The sequence below is a fragment of the Megascapheus bottae genome, chromosome 1, assembly GCF_031878675.1.
Source record: "Megascapheus bottae isolate mThoBot1 chromosome 1, mThoBot2.hap1, whole genome shotgun sequence".
Lineage (NCBI taxonomy): Eukaryota > Metazoa > Chordata > Mammalia > Rodentia > Geomyidae > Megascapheus > Megascapheus bottae.
This window is the reverse complement of record NC_143509.1, coordinates 75,388,232-75,405,456: the sequence shown is the minus strand read 5'-3', so window position 1 is coordinate 75,405,456 and position 17,225 is coordinate 75,388,232. Positions and strand designations below refer to the sequence as shown.

Here is a 17,225-nt window from a genome sequence, read left to right as displayed (position 1 = left end):
GTAGAGTTCTCACCTAGCATGCATGTATCCCTGGGTTCGATTCCTCAGTACCACATACACAGGAAAAGGCAGAAGTGGCACGGTGTCTCATATGGCAGAGTGCCAGCCTTGAGCAAAATGTGTCCAAGGACAGTGTCCAGGCCCTGAGTTCAGGCTCCAAGACTGGCAAAAAAAAAAAAAAAGTAAAATTAAAAATAAAAACTTCATGGGCTGAGATGTAGCTCAGTGGCAAAGCGCTTGCCTAGCAAGTGCAACGTCCTGGGTTCGATCCCCAGTGCCAAAAAAGAAAAGACAAAAAAAAAATAGGGGCCAGGAGTTTGGCCTAGTGGTTAAAGTGCTTGCCTAGCATGCATGAAGACCCAGGTTCGATTCCTCGGCACCACATACATAGAAAAAAGCCAGAAATGGTACTGAGGCTCAAGTGGTAGAGCTCTAGCCTTAAGAAAGTCCACGGACAGTGCTCAGGCCCTGAGCTCAAGCCCAGGACTGGCCAAAAAAAAAAAAAAAAAAAAGGTAAAAATAAAAATTTCAGGGCCGGGAGTTTGGCCTAATGGTAGAGTGCTTGCCTAGCATGCACGAAGACCCGGGTTCAGTTCCTCAGTATCACATACATAGAAAAAAGCCAGAAATGGTACTGAGGCTCAAGTGGTAGAGCTCTAACCTTGAGAAAGTCCAAGGACAGTGCTCAGGCCCTGAGCTAAAGCCCATGACTGGCAAAAAAAATAAAATAAATAAAAACTTCAAAGAGATAAAATGATGCATAGCTTCCTAAGTATCATTTGTCTCATACATCATTTCTTAGAAAATTAAGTATAACTGATAATTTCATTTCTGTTTGTGTAGCTGGATTTTATACGAGAAACCACATTTCCAAGGTCAGAAATGTGTGATAGAAGAAGGAGAAAAAGTATTAACTCGTGACTGGTTTCTTCAGAGCAGAAAGCATCCACAAAGAAACTTTGCACTAGGTTCTATCAAACGTATCTTGAAGGTAACAAAGCTTGATGTTCTTTATTTCAATTTTTATTTGTCATATATTTAAACTGTACTGTGGCCTAGCAATTCTTACTAGGGTGGCTAATCTTATTAAACTATTAAACATCATCCGACTAATAATTTTTGAATTTGGGCATATGAAGGACTTGAATGAATAGTAATTGACAATGGTATTTCCAACTTGGTTCATAAAATGGTATATATGTATTCAACATATCAGAATCGTATTCTCCAGGAAATTTTTTGAAGGATAAACAGGTATTCCCAAATATATCTTAGTATAGTCTTGTGTTACATGAATGTTTATGTGTATATGTGTGTGTATGTGTTGAGACATTAGAGAAAGAAATATGTGGAAAGGAAGTAAAGGTATATCTTGAATAATAATCTATATTAGTAGAATATTATTGAAGATACTGAAGATTTTCCAATACAATAAAACATTTTATTAGAGGTTTTTTTGGTGGCTTCGAAGAGAGATGATTTAGGAATTAGTGATAAAGATTTTAGATAATGGCAGAATCTTTAATATGTTCTTGAGATTTACTTTATCATTAATGTAAGACATGATAGAAAAAAGATTTCTTTGAACAATAATGTAAAACATGATAGAAAATTTGTGCCTATACACATGTTTGTTGTACACATATTTTGTATTTATATATATGTGTGTGAGTATACATTATAAGTGATTTGTGTGTATACCCACATAACTACATATTTGAGATTTTGTTCATATAGATGAAAACTATAAACTGAAGTGGACCTTATACTGATTTGGTCATTACCATTGGTCAGTGTTAATATGAAATACTCCTGTACAAGCAGTTGGCAGTAATAATAATAAAATCTACAGAAAAATGAAAAATAGCTCATAGAAATATAACTTACTATAAAGCCATGTCTGCTTATATTTTACCTAAATCCAAGCAGCAGACAGCTATGTCTCTAAGAAATATGTATGTTGGTTAACCTGGTAACTATAGTGAACTTGGGAAATGGGAAGATGAATGAGATATGGTTCCTTCTATCAGTTTACTTGAAGTCTGGAGAAAAAGGGGCTGCATCATCTGACTAAATGACTTAGGAAGTTCTCTGAAAGTCCATAGGATCATTCAGGGAAGAGTCACCTCACTTCCTAGAGGCATTTCACCAGGAGACATCTAATAAAGAGTCCAGCAGAATAAATAGGAATGAGATAGTGTGGGAGATGTGAAGCGGTTCCTGTCGGAGTCACTCTGTCAGGTACAGAGGTGAACATGGGTGGCTTGGTGGAACTGCGAGAAAATGAAGATGGCTAAGGTGGAGACTTCAGTGTTTGCTACCATGGAAGGATCTAACCTGTGACCCCCAATCAGGTCTAAAAAGCATATTGGAGTATTCATTTAATTAGATAACTTACTAGAAAGTCCATAAAAGGTTAAATTTGTTTGTTGCTGGAATCTCTGGGGATTTGTGCAACTTGTAGTTTTGTGACTATGAGGCGCCATGCCAAGCTTAGTGGGGGAAAATAAATGAGCAATAGTTGGCACCTCCTGCCCTTTCTAACTCCTCTAAAATCAAACAAGAAGAAAACCAAACAGATTCAGTCTGGTGAGCATAGATATGTGAATCAATGTTCACATATCCACCACTTGCTAAGAATATAAGAAAATATAGTTCATGTTTTCCCCCTTTTCTTGTGTCTGTTATTTGTTTGTTTAGTTACAGTGTTAATGCTCATGTTTATGTTTACAATAGGCTAATTACATTTGATAATGAGGCACAATAAACTATTAAGTATTGAACAGAAAAAGCATCAGCATCGTCCTGAGTATTTTACAACATAAGAATCAGGCATCACATTGCTTCTTTTCCTTTCAGATTTGCCTATCAAAACTGTCCCATGGAGAGCTGGGATTTTTTTGTTTGTGTTTTTGGTTTTGTTTTCATGATGACTGCCCCTCTGTCAAACTTGTGTAGCTCGTGACAACTCTATCTTGTTTCATCATCTTAGTTTTCTTTACTCTCCTTGCAGTAGTCAGAATGTTAATACCATTAGAAGATGGTACTTTCTCAGTGTCTTGCATTGGGCAATGCATAGAGATGGAAGATACCTCAGTTTTTCACTTCTGAACATTCCATGCTAGGTTCTTGTTTGCTCAGCAAATATACTTGAGAGGAGGGAGCAATACAGTCAATCTTTTTTTTTTTTCTTTTTGCCAGTCCTGGGCCTTGAACTCCGGGTCTGAGCACTGTCCTTGGGCTTTCTCAAGGCCAGAGCCCTACCTCTTGAGCCACAGCACCACTTCCTGCTTTTATCTGTATATGTGGTACGTAGGTCTTTGTGTATGCTAAGCTAGCACTCTTACCACTAGGCCAAACTCCCAGCCTAGTACAGTCAATCTTGAGTTGAATGCTTTTGATTTCTTCTTCTGTTCTCATGCTAGAACAAATGAATATTGCCAATTTTGGTGTTTACTTACTGTCATTTGATACCCGTTATAAGGTATGTTATTATTTTCTCATAGCAAATGTATTTAGGTTGTGACCTCACTAATGGAATGATCCAAGAAGAGGGAGCTCTGTTGTTAGATTAGGGACTGAAGGTGGAGACCGATTATCTTATGTTTTTTCCTTCATATAAACTTATCCTGCTTCCTATGAAATATCGTAATAATCTAGGCTTGCATATTACACCAGGAGATATTTTTCAAAGTATAGCATGTCTAGAACACCCTGGGACGAAGCCCAGACTTTTTTGTTAGCATAAAACTGTTTATTGTTGCTAGGTTTTGCTTATATTTGGATGCCTTTGTCCATCAAAAAGTATACAAACCTTGGAAAAAATGCTTTTTTTGTGAGTAGCCAAAATAAGACAGAACTTAGTGAAGCCTTCTTCTATCAGCTCAGACATAAATCTAGGCTTCTAGGATAGTAGAGAATAAATGTTTTCATGTTTTTAATTTCATGTTTTTCGTTGAGTCTTTATACTTTTACTGCTGTGCCATTTCCTCTTCATTATTGTAGACAAGAATGCCTCTTAGCTTTTTTCCTTTTAAAGGTCACCACCCAAACATTGTTTGTATAACACAATGTGGAGGAAACTTTGTTTGTGTAAGACACTTAGTTAGGTATTCTGCTAAAGTTTCCAGATCCCGAGGGGAACATTAATATAGCCGTATTTCAAATAATGTTACCAGAATACTATTATTAACAGTATACAAAAGACCATTGAAGATTGGCAGGTGACTGCTCTGAACATTTCTAGCTATTTTTGAAGAGAAATTTTACAAGGAAATATGTTTTATATTTTAATGGTGATTTTCTTATGCCTTATTAGTATATTATATCATAAATCAACTTTTTTAAATGAAACACATAAATTTACTTGTTTTTTATGTGTTTTAAGGAAAGTAAAGCATTTTAATGAATATATTTGTTTTTGTTTTGGTCCATCGTGGGGCTTGAACTCTGGACCTGAGGGCTGTCCCTGAGCTCTTCAGCTCAAGACTACAACCCTACCCTAGAGCCACAGCCCCAGTCCCCATTTTATAGTGATTAATTGGAGATAAGAGTCTTGTGTTCTTTAGTGTCAGGGCTGGCTTTGAACCTCAACCCTCAGATCTCAGCCTCCTGAGTAGCTAGGATTACAGGTGTGAGCCACTGGTGCCCGGCTTAAGTAAAGCATTTTATAGTTGTGATTTTTATTTGTTAAGAAAGTTTGAGGTCTTTTTCAGCTTTAACTTGACTGTAAGAGAGTTTCATAAAACACAGATGACTCTCTCTTTAGTGGAAAGGAGGGAAATGTCTGCAGACCTTACAGAGGCCAGCCTGGGCCTCTGAAGAGTAGAGGGAGGTGGGATGCGTGGGGAGTGGGCAGGGAGAGCAGATGACTGAAGAGATGTGGGAAATGACTGCACTGAGAAAACATGGATTTGATGTAACTGAGTCTTAGACCAAGGAATGTCACAAAGAACTGGTATTCTCCCAAGCTCATCTATGGAAAGTGTAGTTGAGACTAGATCCACTACTGAAGTTTAGTACACCAAAGTGGGAACAGATAAGAAGTGAAACTGGAAAGGAAGTTTTGACAGGAAACAGTGGGTATCCGATTTTTATTCATCAACGATAGTGTCAGGTTTCATTTTTTCCTTTTTAAATCAAACCAACATGCACTGAAGAAAATAAAGCTCCACAAGTAGGATAACAGATTTCCTTTACCCTCACCTCTAATTCCTGCTTCTTTTGTCGATGTAAATTAGACAAACACTCAGTAGGGATAGTGCCTCTCTATTATTTATTTTTTATGTGTCCCATGAGATCAGCTTTTATTTGACTCACTTCTTTCTCTACAGCTTTGTTTTTCTTTTTAGAAGGAAGGCCTGCAGACCACTGGCACTCAAACCCTCAAGTAACTGTGAGCATTGCTTATTCAAACAAGTGCTTTTAACACAAAGTAGACTATATTTTTTTTCTTCCATCAATAATATTTATAGTTTGGAAGTTAGTGACATGATCCCCTACAAAAACTTATTTGAATAAAAGAAAAGATTAAGGAACAACAATATTCCCTTTATGCTTTTTTGTGTGTGTGAAGAAATTCCACTGAACAATGAGCACAATTGTTAGTATATATCCAGGATGGTTGGAATACTAGCCTGTGTGTCTCTAGATTATTTCAAAGTCAAATTACTTTCCCCCCTACAGGATTGCAGCATTGCAGAGATAGAGCTTTGTCTGAAGACTGAACCAGAATGTTGTTCTATCTACATACAACGAGCAATCCCCAATTTGGAAGAACTGAATCTCCCTCAATTTAAGTCTTTTACTGTCAAGTCAGGAGTGTACGTATCATTTTTCCTTTATTATAGTGACGGATGGCTACCTATCTTAACATTTTGTTTCATTTTTCAATAGATGACATGTATATTTCTGAACTTTTTGTTAATTTCATTAAAAAGAGGCTACCTCGGGTTTTAAAACAGGTTCTGTCTTTCTTGGGCTCCAATTTAGGCTCTTTGATAAATGACTTGTGTGATCACGCACAGAATCTGAGACATAGTTCTTAATTGATGGACCCACACTGTCTTCTCACTTTACGACTGAGAAGTAAAAGCTTGTTTCTAGTCTAAAATTCTGGAGCCTTGACTACTTTCTAAGTGTGTTAAGAGCTGAGGCCTCCCCAGTCCAAGACAAATTTCATGTCCTACAAGGCAGCTGCTGTTAACTTCACTGTGGTAGATGATTCATCTCCAGCAACCAGCTGGTAAACAAGAATTTTATACTACACCTCTCTGATTTCACAGGTTATCTGTGGTATCTGAGATCTGAGTTTACTTGTAGCTCAATGTTAGATGGATGTGAATCACGGAATTCTGTGGTTACCTGCCTGAATGGGTCTCTCTTTGTCTCTTCCATTGTTTCAGGTAGCTCCACTGATGGTTATTGTAGTATTTGGGGGTTACTCTAAAACAGTGCTTTGTGTCCAGTAGCTGAACTGAAACAACTGAGCAGAGGAGTGATTGACCTCCTCTGGAAGATGCTTGTAATTATCATGTTTTTCTGAAAGATAGATGGATCTTTTGGGAATCTGATTGCAAATACTATCCCTGAGGCAACCAAAAGAACTAGTAGCAGCAATTCTAAAAACAAAGCTCACCATATAAAATGCCTAGTGGAATCTCTATCTTTGATAAAGAATGAATAGAGACATGACTTTTATTTTTTTATTATATCCTCCTTCAATTGAAGGTTGTCACATGTATTAGATACTAGTTAAGCTAAATAAATATTGTCTGAAATTTGGAAAACAGACATGCAAGATGGCATATGAATGTAAGCACTCAGTAACATGTTAATTCCTGTTATGCTGTGACTAATCATCTTGGTGTTTTGCTAGTGTAATTCTGTGATTGAAAATTTTGAAATTTGGCAATCTTCCCTTCATCATTATTATATTTTAACCATTCATTTATTCCCTATTTAGTTGGCTTGCCTACTCAGACATTAATTTTAAGGGGCAAGCTGCAGTTTTAGAGGAAGACCAAGAGATTTTTGAGAGTTCTGCATCAGAGATGAAGTCATTATATCCACTTCAAGTGGTAAGTAAATTCTCAAGGAAGCATTTCTTTTTTTTTTTCAAGTGCTCATGGATCCAAAATCAAGTAGTTGTGATTGTTACTCATGCATCTCAGTCTCAAGACATAGATAATAGTACTATTCAGCTGGGCTTGGTGGCTGTAATCTGTAATCCTAGCTACTCAGGAGGCTGAGATCTGAGGATCAAGATTCAAAGCCAGACCAGGCACAAGAGGATCTGATACTTTTGTCTCTAATTAACCTCTAGAAAACGGAGAAGTGGGGCTTGACTCAAAAAAAGCTCAGGGACAGCGCCCAGGCCAAATTAAAGCCCCATGACCCCCCCCCCCCCACACACAAAAAAAGGTACTATTCAGTTGGCAAACTATATATTGTTTTCCTGTTTCTACTAAAAATATTTCCTTTATACTGAACCAGGTTTACCATGATATATGCAGTTTCCTCATACTGCTCTGTGAAAATTCTAAATAATTAATGAAGTTAAGAATTTCTTTTGTTGGCGCTTATTAGAAAATTAGAGTACATTATATTCTTCCACTTCAGTAGTAAATAATAAGTCAGGCCTAAATAATAAATGGGTAGTTCTGTCAATGTTTACCTTTTAAAGATTAAAGTGTATGAAGTACTTCTATTGGAAGCATTTTATCTGGAGGCAAAGTGTTTAGTTAAATATTGGCTGTGTGCTACAATTTTTTTTGCTTCTGTTCCTTTTTCAAAATAGAATCCTGGACAAATGAAGAAATCTTAAGAAATATCACAATTTATATTAGCATTGAAGCCAGAAAATTACAGAATTAGGATTTTTATGACAAAACAATTGCATTTTATGCTGTATAACCAACTTAATGTTGCAAATACTGGAAATGTGATTAAGTGTAACCTTGGAACATAGGGGCTGATTGTTATTTTTGGTTAGAAACCCCAACTACTTGTGGGACAGACTTGTAACATTTCTACTCTTCTGTGTGGGATACTCTCCAGCATGATCGAATATTTAATTGATCACCTGGTGTTCAAAGACTTAATCTTTCTTGTAATTGTTATAATATCAAACTTTAAAAAACAATTCTTGCCCCCTCTACATTGATGCAGAAACTTCTGACTTGCTTAAAATTTAAAGTTTGACCTAACTTAAATTTTGAATGCTGTGTAGTCTTGGTATTAAGGATTAAATTTAGGGTCTCAGTACCTTAGCTTTTTCAACTCAAGAATATGGTTGCAGCCAGGTACAGTAGCTCATGCCTATGATCCTGTAATGTCAGGAGGCTGAGATCTGAGGATCAAAGTTCAAAGCCAGCGGGGGGGGGGGGGGGGGGGGGGGCGGGGGGCACAAAAGAACCTGAGACTCCTTATCTCCAATTAACCTCTAGAAAACAGGAAGTGGGGCTTGGCTCAGGGGTTGGGCTGTAGCCTTGAGCTGAAGAGCTCAGGGACAACGCCCAGACCCAGGGGTAGGGCAATAGCCTTGAGCTGAAGAGCTGAAGCAGAGTTCAAGCCTCATGACCCACCAAAAAAAAAAAAAAAAAAAAAAGAAAAAGACTAATCTTACATTGCTTGATCCATAGTTTGACTTCAGTCTATTAGGTTGTTATTTGGAGATGAGGGTCTCCTAGAGTTTCATGCTCAGACTGGCTTTAAACTGTAATCATATCTCCGTCTCCTGATTACCTAGGAGAAGGCATGAGCTACCTGAGCCTGACACTAATTAGTTTTTTTTTTTAATAGCCTATGTGTCACTTATTTTCAAGCATTTAAAATATTTCCACACTTACATTAAACTTTTTTTGTTTAATCTTTAGGGTGGTCTCAAAGTGGAAATGCCTATGAACTTAAAGGTAAGGTTTGAACAGATTTTTGTACTCAGGGGGAAAAAAGACTGAATAGTAATTGTTAAGTATTTTGGATAATTAAAATAGATCTAAATACATAATACCTAGCTAATAGATATTGGTTAATGAGCTGCAATGGACTATTTGCCCAGGACTTGTGCTGGGATTGTTAATGGAGAAGATTCTTAGTATGCAGTGTGTAGCTCTCAACCTCTAAAACTGTCTGTGTCTTGTTTGGATCAGAGTGTGATAGCATCTATTCTATAGCTATATTATAGTTATTTAAGTGATATTTGTGAGTGATCCTTAGAGAGAAGATCAAGGCTGATAAGGAAGTCTAGGTCAAATTTTTAGATAAAAGCCAGTTTTTAAGTTTGATTATCTGAAGGGAAGAGTAGAAAAAATGAAATAATTGTGGCCATGGGACTATGATCTAGTAAATTGAGAAAAGCAAACAAAAACTAGAGTTTAACATATGTATAGAGATAAGTAGGAACTATGTGCTGTTGGCTCACACCTGTAATCCTAGCTACTCCGGAGGCTGATATCTGAGGATTGTGGTTTGAAGCCAGCCCGGGCAGAAAAGTACCTATGAGATTCTTATCTCCAATTAACCACTGCGAAAATGGAAATAGAACTTTTGCTCCAAGTACTAGAGTACTAGCTTTAAGAAAAACAACTCAGGGACAGTGGCCAGGCCCTGAATTCAAACCACACAATCAACAAAAAAGAAGAGAAAGAAAAAGGAAGAAAATCAAGGCAGTGATCAAGGTGCAAATACATTTCCTTAGAGGTGAGAAATAGCATCTCCAGAGGCATCAGTCAAAGGCAAGTCTTGAAGTGAGGAAGCATTCTCCCCCAAATAAGACACTACTCCTATAACACTCCAAATTCTGGGCTTCGTAGTTTATGAAATTGAGTATCTTCTCAATCACTTAGGGGGAGATTTTTAAATTATGTGTTTTACTGTCGGTACTATATACTGATTTTATGCCTGGATTACACTCTCAAAAACACTATTTTGTCTGGGATGTGGTCAGAAATGTGGTCATAAGCCTCTCAAGTGATTTGAAAATGAAGCCAAAGTTACAAACTAGTCATCTAATAGATGTGATGACACTCTGAGGGACTCCTATTTCATTTTCCTAGTTTGGTGATTCAGTACTTCAGGTTTGACAGGCTGGCTCTTACTTGGGCATTTGCAAGTTCAGCAGGTTGTAAGCATATTAGAATGGATTTGTCACCATAAGTAGTCACAGTTGCAATATTGTTAGGTACTAATTGGCATTGATAATGTGATGGTAGTTTACTGATAAAAATACTGCTTTTTATTATTGTATTAAAATTTCATCACATATCCTAACAGTGATTAAGTCCATATATATATATACACATATATACTATATATGTATATATAAAATTTCAACAAGATCAGTATTATGGTTTTTTTCATTATGTATAATGTTATAGAAATAATGAGGTTGTAACTTTCTGTTTTAGTATATTTAAACATGGTATGTTATTCATCAAGATCTTGCATTTCTAATTGTGGATAAATATTCCACTGGCCAAGAAATAGGACTAAGGAATAAGCTGTTGACAGATTAAAGATGTTATCATTTGAGAAGTAATAAAATAACAAAATAGGAGAGAACACTGGATCAACTCAAATTTGAAGTAAAAGTTACCCTGTAGATTTGTTTTGAACTATACTCATTAAACCAGGTATAAATTTTCTTAACTACATTTAATTTTTAAACATTTTCAGTTACCTTTAAGTATTTGTACAAAAGTATTTCGATTCAGTATTTAGTTTATGAGCTAGTATCCAATTCATAACATACTATCATTTTCCACTCATTATTTTAGGAAGTTTTATATTTAAATTAAAAATTGACATGCCTGTTTCTTATTGATTATTAATGATCATAGAAAAAGTTAGTCTTCTCATAGGGTATGTTTCTGAACTCAATAATTTATTGTTATACTCTGGAAGTTTTTGTGACCTTCCAACGCAGGTGCTTGAGCTTGTTAAGCTGGGGTTCAACCAATTGAATCAAGCCTTTAGACTTCCTTTTTTTTTTCAATTCTGGGGTTTGAAACGTTTTTATTATAAGAGAAACTCTGTAGATATGAAGCATGCCTGTATTCAATTCCAAACAGAAATAAATGTATAAAGATAATTCAAGAGGTCATTTATAAGAGAATTTAGTTTATGAGATGGCCACAGGATTTGGACCAGAACAATTTATCATACCCAGGTGTGTGAGAGGCACTTTGATCACGAGTTTTCCTTTTTTTTTTTTTTTTTTGGTGGGGGGTCATAGGGCTTTGAACTCAGGACCTGGACACTGTACCTGAGCTCTTATTACCCAATGCAAGTGCTCTACCATAGCGACATTTCCTGTTTTGGGGGGATTAATTGGAGAGAAGAATCTCAAGGGCTTTCCTACTGGGGCTGGCTTTGAACCACAATCTTTAGGTCTCAGCCTCCTGGATAGCTAGGATTAGAAACATGAGCCACCAGTGCCGGACTCAAGACAATAACTTTAAGATGATCATAACTCACAATTTCTTTCTGAATACCAGACACTGTAATGTATTGCAAATCTATACTAATGAAAAATATGGTTGTGCCTACTAATATTGTGGTTTTCAATGTTATTTAAGTAAGTCACAAAGGATCTGTGCTAACACATGACCATGTTAAATAATGTTTTCCTGTTTTTCAGGTTATTATTTATGAAAAGCCTCACTTCTATGGACAGGCGAAAGAGTTTAGTGAGCATGTAGATTCTATTCCTAATTTTTTAGAAAATGATAGTGATTTCAATGGAATTGGATCAATTCGTGTCATTGGTGGAGTGTGAGTGTTATATTTTCAATACTTGATTTAATCGTAGTTTATTTTTGAAGAGCAATACAAACACTGCTAAACAGAGTAAAAGTAAAAGCAACCAGGCTTAATCTAAAGATCTATGCCCTTTTTTACTTATTAATGGCTCTCTGTAAAGTTTTGTTGGTATTAGAGATTTTCAAATTATTTTCTATCTAGTCTAAAATTTCAACATTTAGCATATTTAAACATAGAAGATAAAGATTATAAGAGAAAATTAATTTTTTCATAGATCATGAACATGATGGAGAAACCCATTTTAACCCTCTATTCTCTATTTAGATCTTAGTTGCCTGTGTGCCTTAGTTGACTTTGACCACCTCCTTTTTAAATTAAAAGAGTAGCCTGGATTGTGTGTTTCCAATCAAGAGTTTTTGACTAGTAAACTTCAATTCCTGAGCTGCTTTTGAGGAAACACTCTAAAGACCCCTGTCAAACCCTTGTTGCTGCCATCCCAGCCTAATGAACAGTTCCAGAAGCAGAAACCCTAGAAAAATCAGTGTCTAGGCTGCAGTGTGCCCTTGTGCTCATGTTCTGATAAATAAAACGACAAAGAACTTTTCCTCAAAGCTTTTTTGCCATTTTCAACCAAGTGCCAGACCCTTCAGAAACATTTTCTTGTGTCTCTTGTTAAGATTGGTTATTATGGAATGTAGTTTCATTTTAATTTTAAGCATTGATATCTCTTGGTATTTGCTGTCACATCATGCAGCTTGTTTGTGCTCCTCTAGCAAATGACAGCACTAAAATCTTTTATTCATGGGCATATGAATAACTCACATTCATGGGTTACTTGATGCAACCTGTGTAAAGATCTATGTATACAGATTTAGACATCACAGTTTCTAGTAACAAATTAAGCAATGGCCTATTAGCCAAAACAAAAATGTAAGGGACTGCTAAATGTAGGTCATATTGATAATTGGTCTGACATACTAGGAATTTTATTATTTAGTTTTGATTTGAAGAGCAAATGGTTAAAAGAGCAAAGGCTGTTTTACTCAGTGAACATTTTAATCAGTTGTATTTATTTGTAGTCTTCTCTGGTTTCTGAGTACACATGCTTCTTGTTAATTGCTGTACAGTACGTCTTTTTCCTCCCTTGGGGATTTAAATGTTTTCCCTATTAACTAGATGGATTTAAAACTAGTTTTCAGTTTCATGGAAAATGATCCTGTAAAGTTCAGTATTTATTCTCTAAGGTTTTCAAACCACTGTTTCACAAAACACCCAAGAAAATATGGCCTGTAATATCATATACCCACTTACATTTTTATTTGATAAATATAGGGAAACCATGTGATAATCCCACTTAAAAGTGAATGACTGACTTTATTCTCACCTTTTTTTTTTGCTTTTTGCTTTTCTAAATGTTTAGTTTTATCTGTAGCTAGAACAATTTTTGTCATACATGGAAGCAAGAAGAATCGTAATGATGGAAAAAGAACTTCATGTGCTCTTGTGGAAAGAATTGCCTTTTTTTTTGTATCTTCACAACTATAGCATGGTTGAGCTAAGGAAAGACAATGGCCAGCAGCTCTCCTGGGCTTCTTTGTATCAGGTTCTAGCCTTAAGAGTCACCTTGCAATCTCCCCAGTGGAACAGATCCACCATGACTATCGCGTATAGACAAAAGCTAGTTTTAGTACATTACTTGTGAATCATCTATACCCACATTTCATTAGATACTATGGATTACCCTATAGAAAAGTTAAGTTTCAGTGTCCTGGAGTAATCTTTTAACAGAAGTCAGTAAACTTCTGTCTCTAGACCTACCACTGGCTTCTTGATACCTTGCTCACTACCTACAAAATGGTGAGAACAGCATTTCCCACCAAGAGGTTTTTAAAAAAGTCTTTGTACACATGTAGAGCATAAGGACTAATTACAGCTCAATTGCATTTTCCAGTTTTTGGTATATACTTCTCTACTGTGTTTTGGAGCACAGCCCGGGGAGAGTTTCCTTAAGCTCTTCACAAATATTTATTAAAGTAGCAATTCTGTTTCTAGGAAGAATTAGTCAGTAAACAAAGAATGATTATCTTTGGCTTTCCATGCAAATTGGTAACTTTTTCTCATTGCCTGTGTGCATATTCTACTATTTTTCTATTTGGCAAACTTTTTATATGCTTATTAACCTGTTGCGATTTTACAATTATACATTTTACAGCCTTCAAATGATACAAATTACTGATCCGTGAAGCACACATCATCTACCTGTCTTTGTAACTGGAAAATGAAACAACTGTGTTGCTTTTTAGATTATGGAGATGAATAACTATGTGTCTGTTCATGATTTTTTCTCCTTGGCTTTCTTGAATCATTTATTAATGGCTCACTTGATTGTCCTTTGTATTTCTAGGTGGGTTGCCTATGAAAAAGAACATTTTAAAGGTCAGCAGTTCCTACTTGAGGAAGGAGACTTTGAAGACAGTGGGTCATTATGTGGCCCCATCTTGTCTTTCCGGTACTTACAAGCTGTGAGTGTGCTTCCTTACCTTTACTTTTCTACCTGTTTTATCTTTTCATCACCTCTAATAGAACATGAAGTTATAAAATGTTTCTATCACCTGAAAACATTAAGCTGAACTCAACATGACTTCCTTGTTTTCCTTAACCGCCACAATTATTATAGACCTTTTTGCCTGTAGATAAAATTTGCATTGTTTGAGCTTTGTTAGATGTTTTGTACTAGGTATTAGTCACATGGACTGAGTCCCAGCATCCTAAAGCAGACAGTCATACAGGGCAATTGGCACGTATATAAATGTCTTGATATTGTTTGACTGCGACTGAATTAAGTACTCAGGGTATTTAGACAAAGGTCAGTAGGTCAGTTGTTTTGCCCACAAAGATAAAAGGCTGCGTAGAAAAGATAATAGTTGAGTTCAGTTTTAGCTTTAGGAAAGGTCCTAAGTAGAGAATTCCTGGCTGGAGTGGCAGGGTAAAGGCAAAATTAGTTGCTGTTTAGCAAAAGATCAACCCATATGTAACATCAAGATTATAAGCTCTCTGGGACCATTTAGCAATGTCTGAAGACATTTTCCGTTCCCATATAAATGCTGGAAGGTTACTGACATCTAGAGCGAAGTGGGTAGGGATGTTGCTATGTTCCTGTGACAAAAATGACATCCCCAACATTAAGAAGTATAGGATGCAAAATGCTAATGGTGCTGAGATGGAGACACCCAGAATAATCACAGAACCAACAAATAAGAGGCCAAGTCCCATGTTGAGAAATGTAAACTTTTTTTTTGGTTGCTTTGAAGTCACAGTGGACTTTAAAGCTAGTGAACATGATTAGGCAATGGTTTAATCTTTGTGGTACTCATATAAAAATTAGCATAGCATAGGATAAGGCAGGTGCTTGGAGATAGGAGGTCCATAACGTTACAAAACTGTACATATGGTATTTAAACACAATGGAACTCTATGCTGCTGTCAGAAAGAACGAAATCACCCCATTTGTAAGGAAATGGAAAGACTTAGAAAAAATCATATTAAGTAAAGTAAGCCCGACTCAAAGGAACATAGGCTCAATGGTTTCCCTCATTTGTCATAATCAGTAAAACCTTGGGCTCTTCCAGCAGAGATTTGTAATAGAGCAAAACCTAGATACATAAGGCCATATAGTATGATGCTAAATGAAACGACCTCTAGGATATAGACACAAAAGCCATAAAATGAGTGATGGTTGTCCTTAATGTACTATGTTATCTCTCATCTCTTTTGCTGTCCCTTGGTTATCTCATATTGTTACAGTATTTCATTTTTTATCTGATATATTGGATATATGCATATTTGGTTATTTGAAATTGGATAGGGAAGGGGGGAAAACAAGATGAGGGGTGGGGGGGATGGGGACCAAGACATGAGAAAGGGTATCAATGTATGCGAAATAATGTACCTTCTATCTGGCGAATATAATGTAACCCCTCTATTAATTACAATAAAAAATATATGAAAAAAACTGTACATAGAAAAGGAAGAAGGCACAAAGGAATGACTGATGTTAGTATTCCAAGATACCATTGCCTATCAAATATTGTTGCTTATTCTGACCAGCCCTGTGCATTTTTAAAATCATTCTAGTGAGGACTCCCCTCCTATCATTTATGCATGGCTACTGTGATGTCTTCCTGAAATGATCGACCATCTGTAGTCTAGGAAGCCCTTCTTTTCTGAATTGTTTATGACGCTCATGTACCGAGTTCACATGAACTTTAACTGAACACTGGAATTATGTTTGGGGGATTTCTAAATATTTGGGCCCAGAAACATCCCTTTTATAACCCTCACTCTATTAGGTAGAAAGAGCCAAAGGAGAGAAAGCAGGAGAGGAACATAGGAGAGCATTTTATATTTTTCATAAGTGGTCCTTCTCAGTAAGAGAATCAGAAACAAAAACCAAATTTTACCTGAGAGAAACAGAATATGGTCTACTGAAATTTGATTACTGGGATTGCTTAAACAGTAATACATGGATAACTTTTCAAATATTTAGTGCATATTTCCAATATGCAAGCACCATTGATTTTTCTCTACTTATTCCACACCTGGAATCACTAAAAGGCAAAGAAGATAAATAAAATGTGACAGTATCCCTCTTCTTTAGGTCACTGTGATCATATGCGTTGAGGAAACTATAGGTCATAATTCAGATCACTCTCTGTCCAGTATTAAATAATTCAAAAAATTCAGCTTATGACAGAGAATTGGATAGGAGCTGGTGCTAAAAATATTTAGAAATGAATAAGCTGGTATCTCTATAAGATGACTGGGAATAAAACAATCAGATAAAAACACAGTCATTGGTTGAATAACCTAGTAGTAGAAAAGATATAAGTTTTGTTACTATTTAATGAGCTACATAATTGAGGGATAGTTGAAACAGGCAGGGTCCAAAATAACATGTTAGAAAATTGGCATAAATGGGCAGCTTAATTTCTGCTCCTCACCAATGTTTTCAGCATGTAAAAATGATATAGTTTTTAAATAAGTGAAAATTCCCTTTAAAGAAAACTTCATGTTTTGTCTTTAAATTTGATTTTAAAAATTAAGGTAATAGTTGTTAACTTACAGTAAAAAGACATCATCATAATCTTCATAATAAGCTCAGTATTTAGGGTTTGAGTTTATGCTCCAAGGTAAAAGCTATGATTGGAGGGCAAGTTTGTTTTGCTGTAGAGCCCATATCACATTATTCATTTCCATTGTTCTAAATGGTTAGACTTATAAAGCACTTGATGATGGAAAATGAGATTACATTCCACCAAAGCCTTATTATTTCATTTGTAGCTATTCATACAGTGTCCATTGGAGACCATTATACTTACATACTAAATAAATATTTATATGATTTTTAGAGACAATTGTATAATTCAAATTAATTATGTTCACTAAAATATATTCCAGTGAAACTT

The 17,225-nt window shown here is 35.9% G+C and overlaps 1 protein-coding gene across 3 annotated transcripts in view; it reads left to right on the top strand.

Moving 5' to 3' along the window:
- Positions 1 to 17,225, top strand: part of Crybg3 (crystallin beta-gamma domain containing 3) — a 106,663-nt gene that overhangs the window by 54,169 nt on the left and 35,269 nt on the right. For all 3 annotated transcript variants that reach the window (XM_090347565.1, XM_090347547.1, XM_090347555.1), the window contains 6 exons: positions 844 to 991; positions 5,686 to 5,822; positions 6,965 to 7,079; positions 8,877 to 8,912; positions 11,639 to 11,772; positions 14,165 to 14,282. In XM_090347565.1, coding sequence (XP_090203691.1) covers positions 844 to 991; positions 5,686 to 5,822; positions 6,965 to 7,079; positions 8,877 to 8,912; positions 11,639 to 11,772; positions 14,165 to 14,282 — 688 coding nt within the window. The remainder of the gene's footprint in view (positions 1 to 843; positions 992 to 5,685; positions 5,823 to 6,964; positions 7,080 to 8,876; positions 8,913 to 11,638; positions 11,773 to 14,164; positions 14,283 to 17,225) is intronic.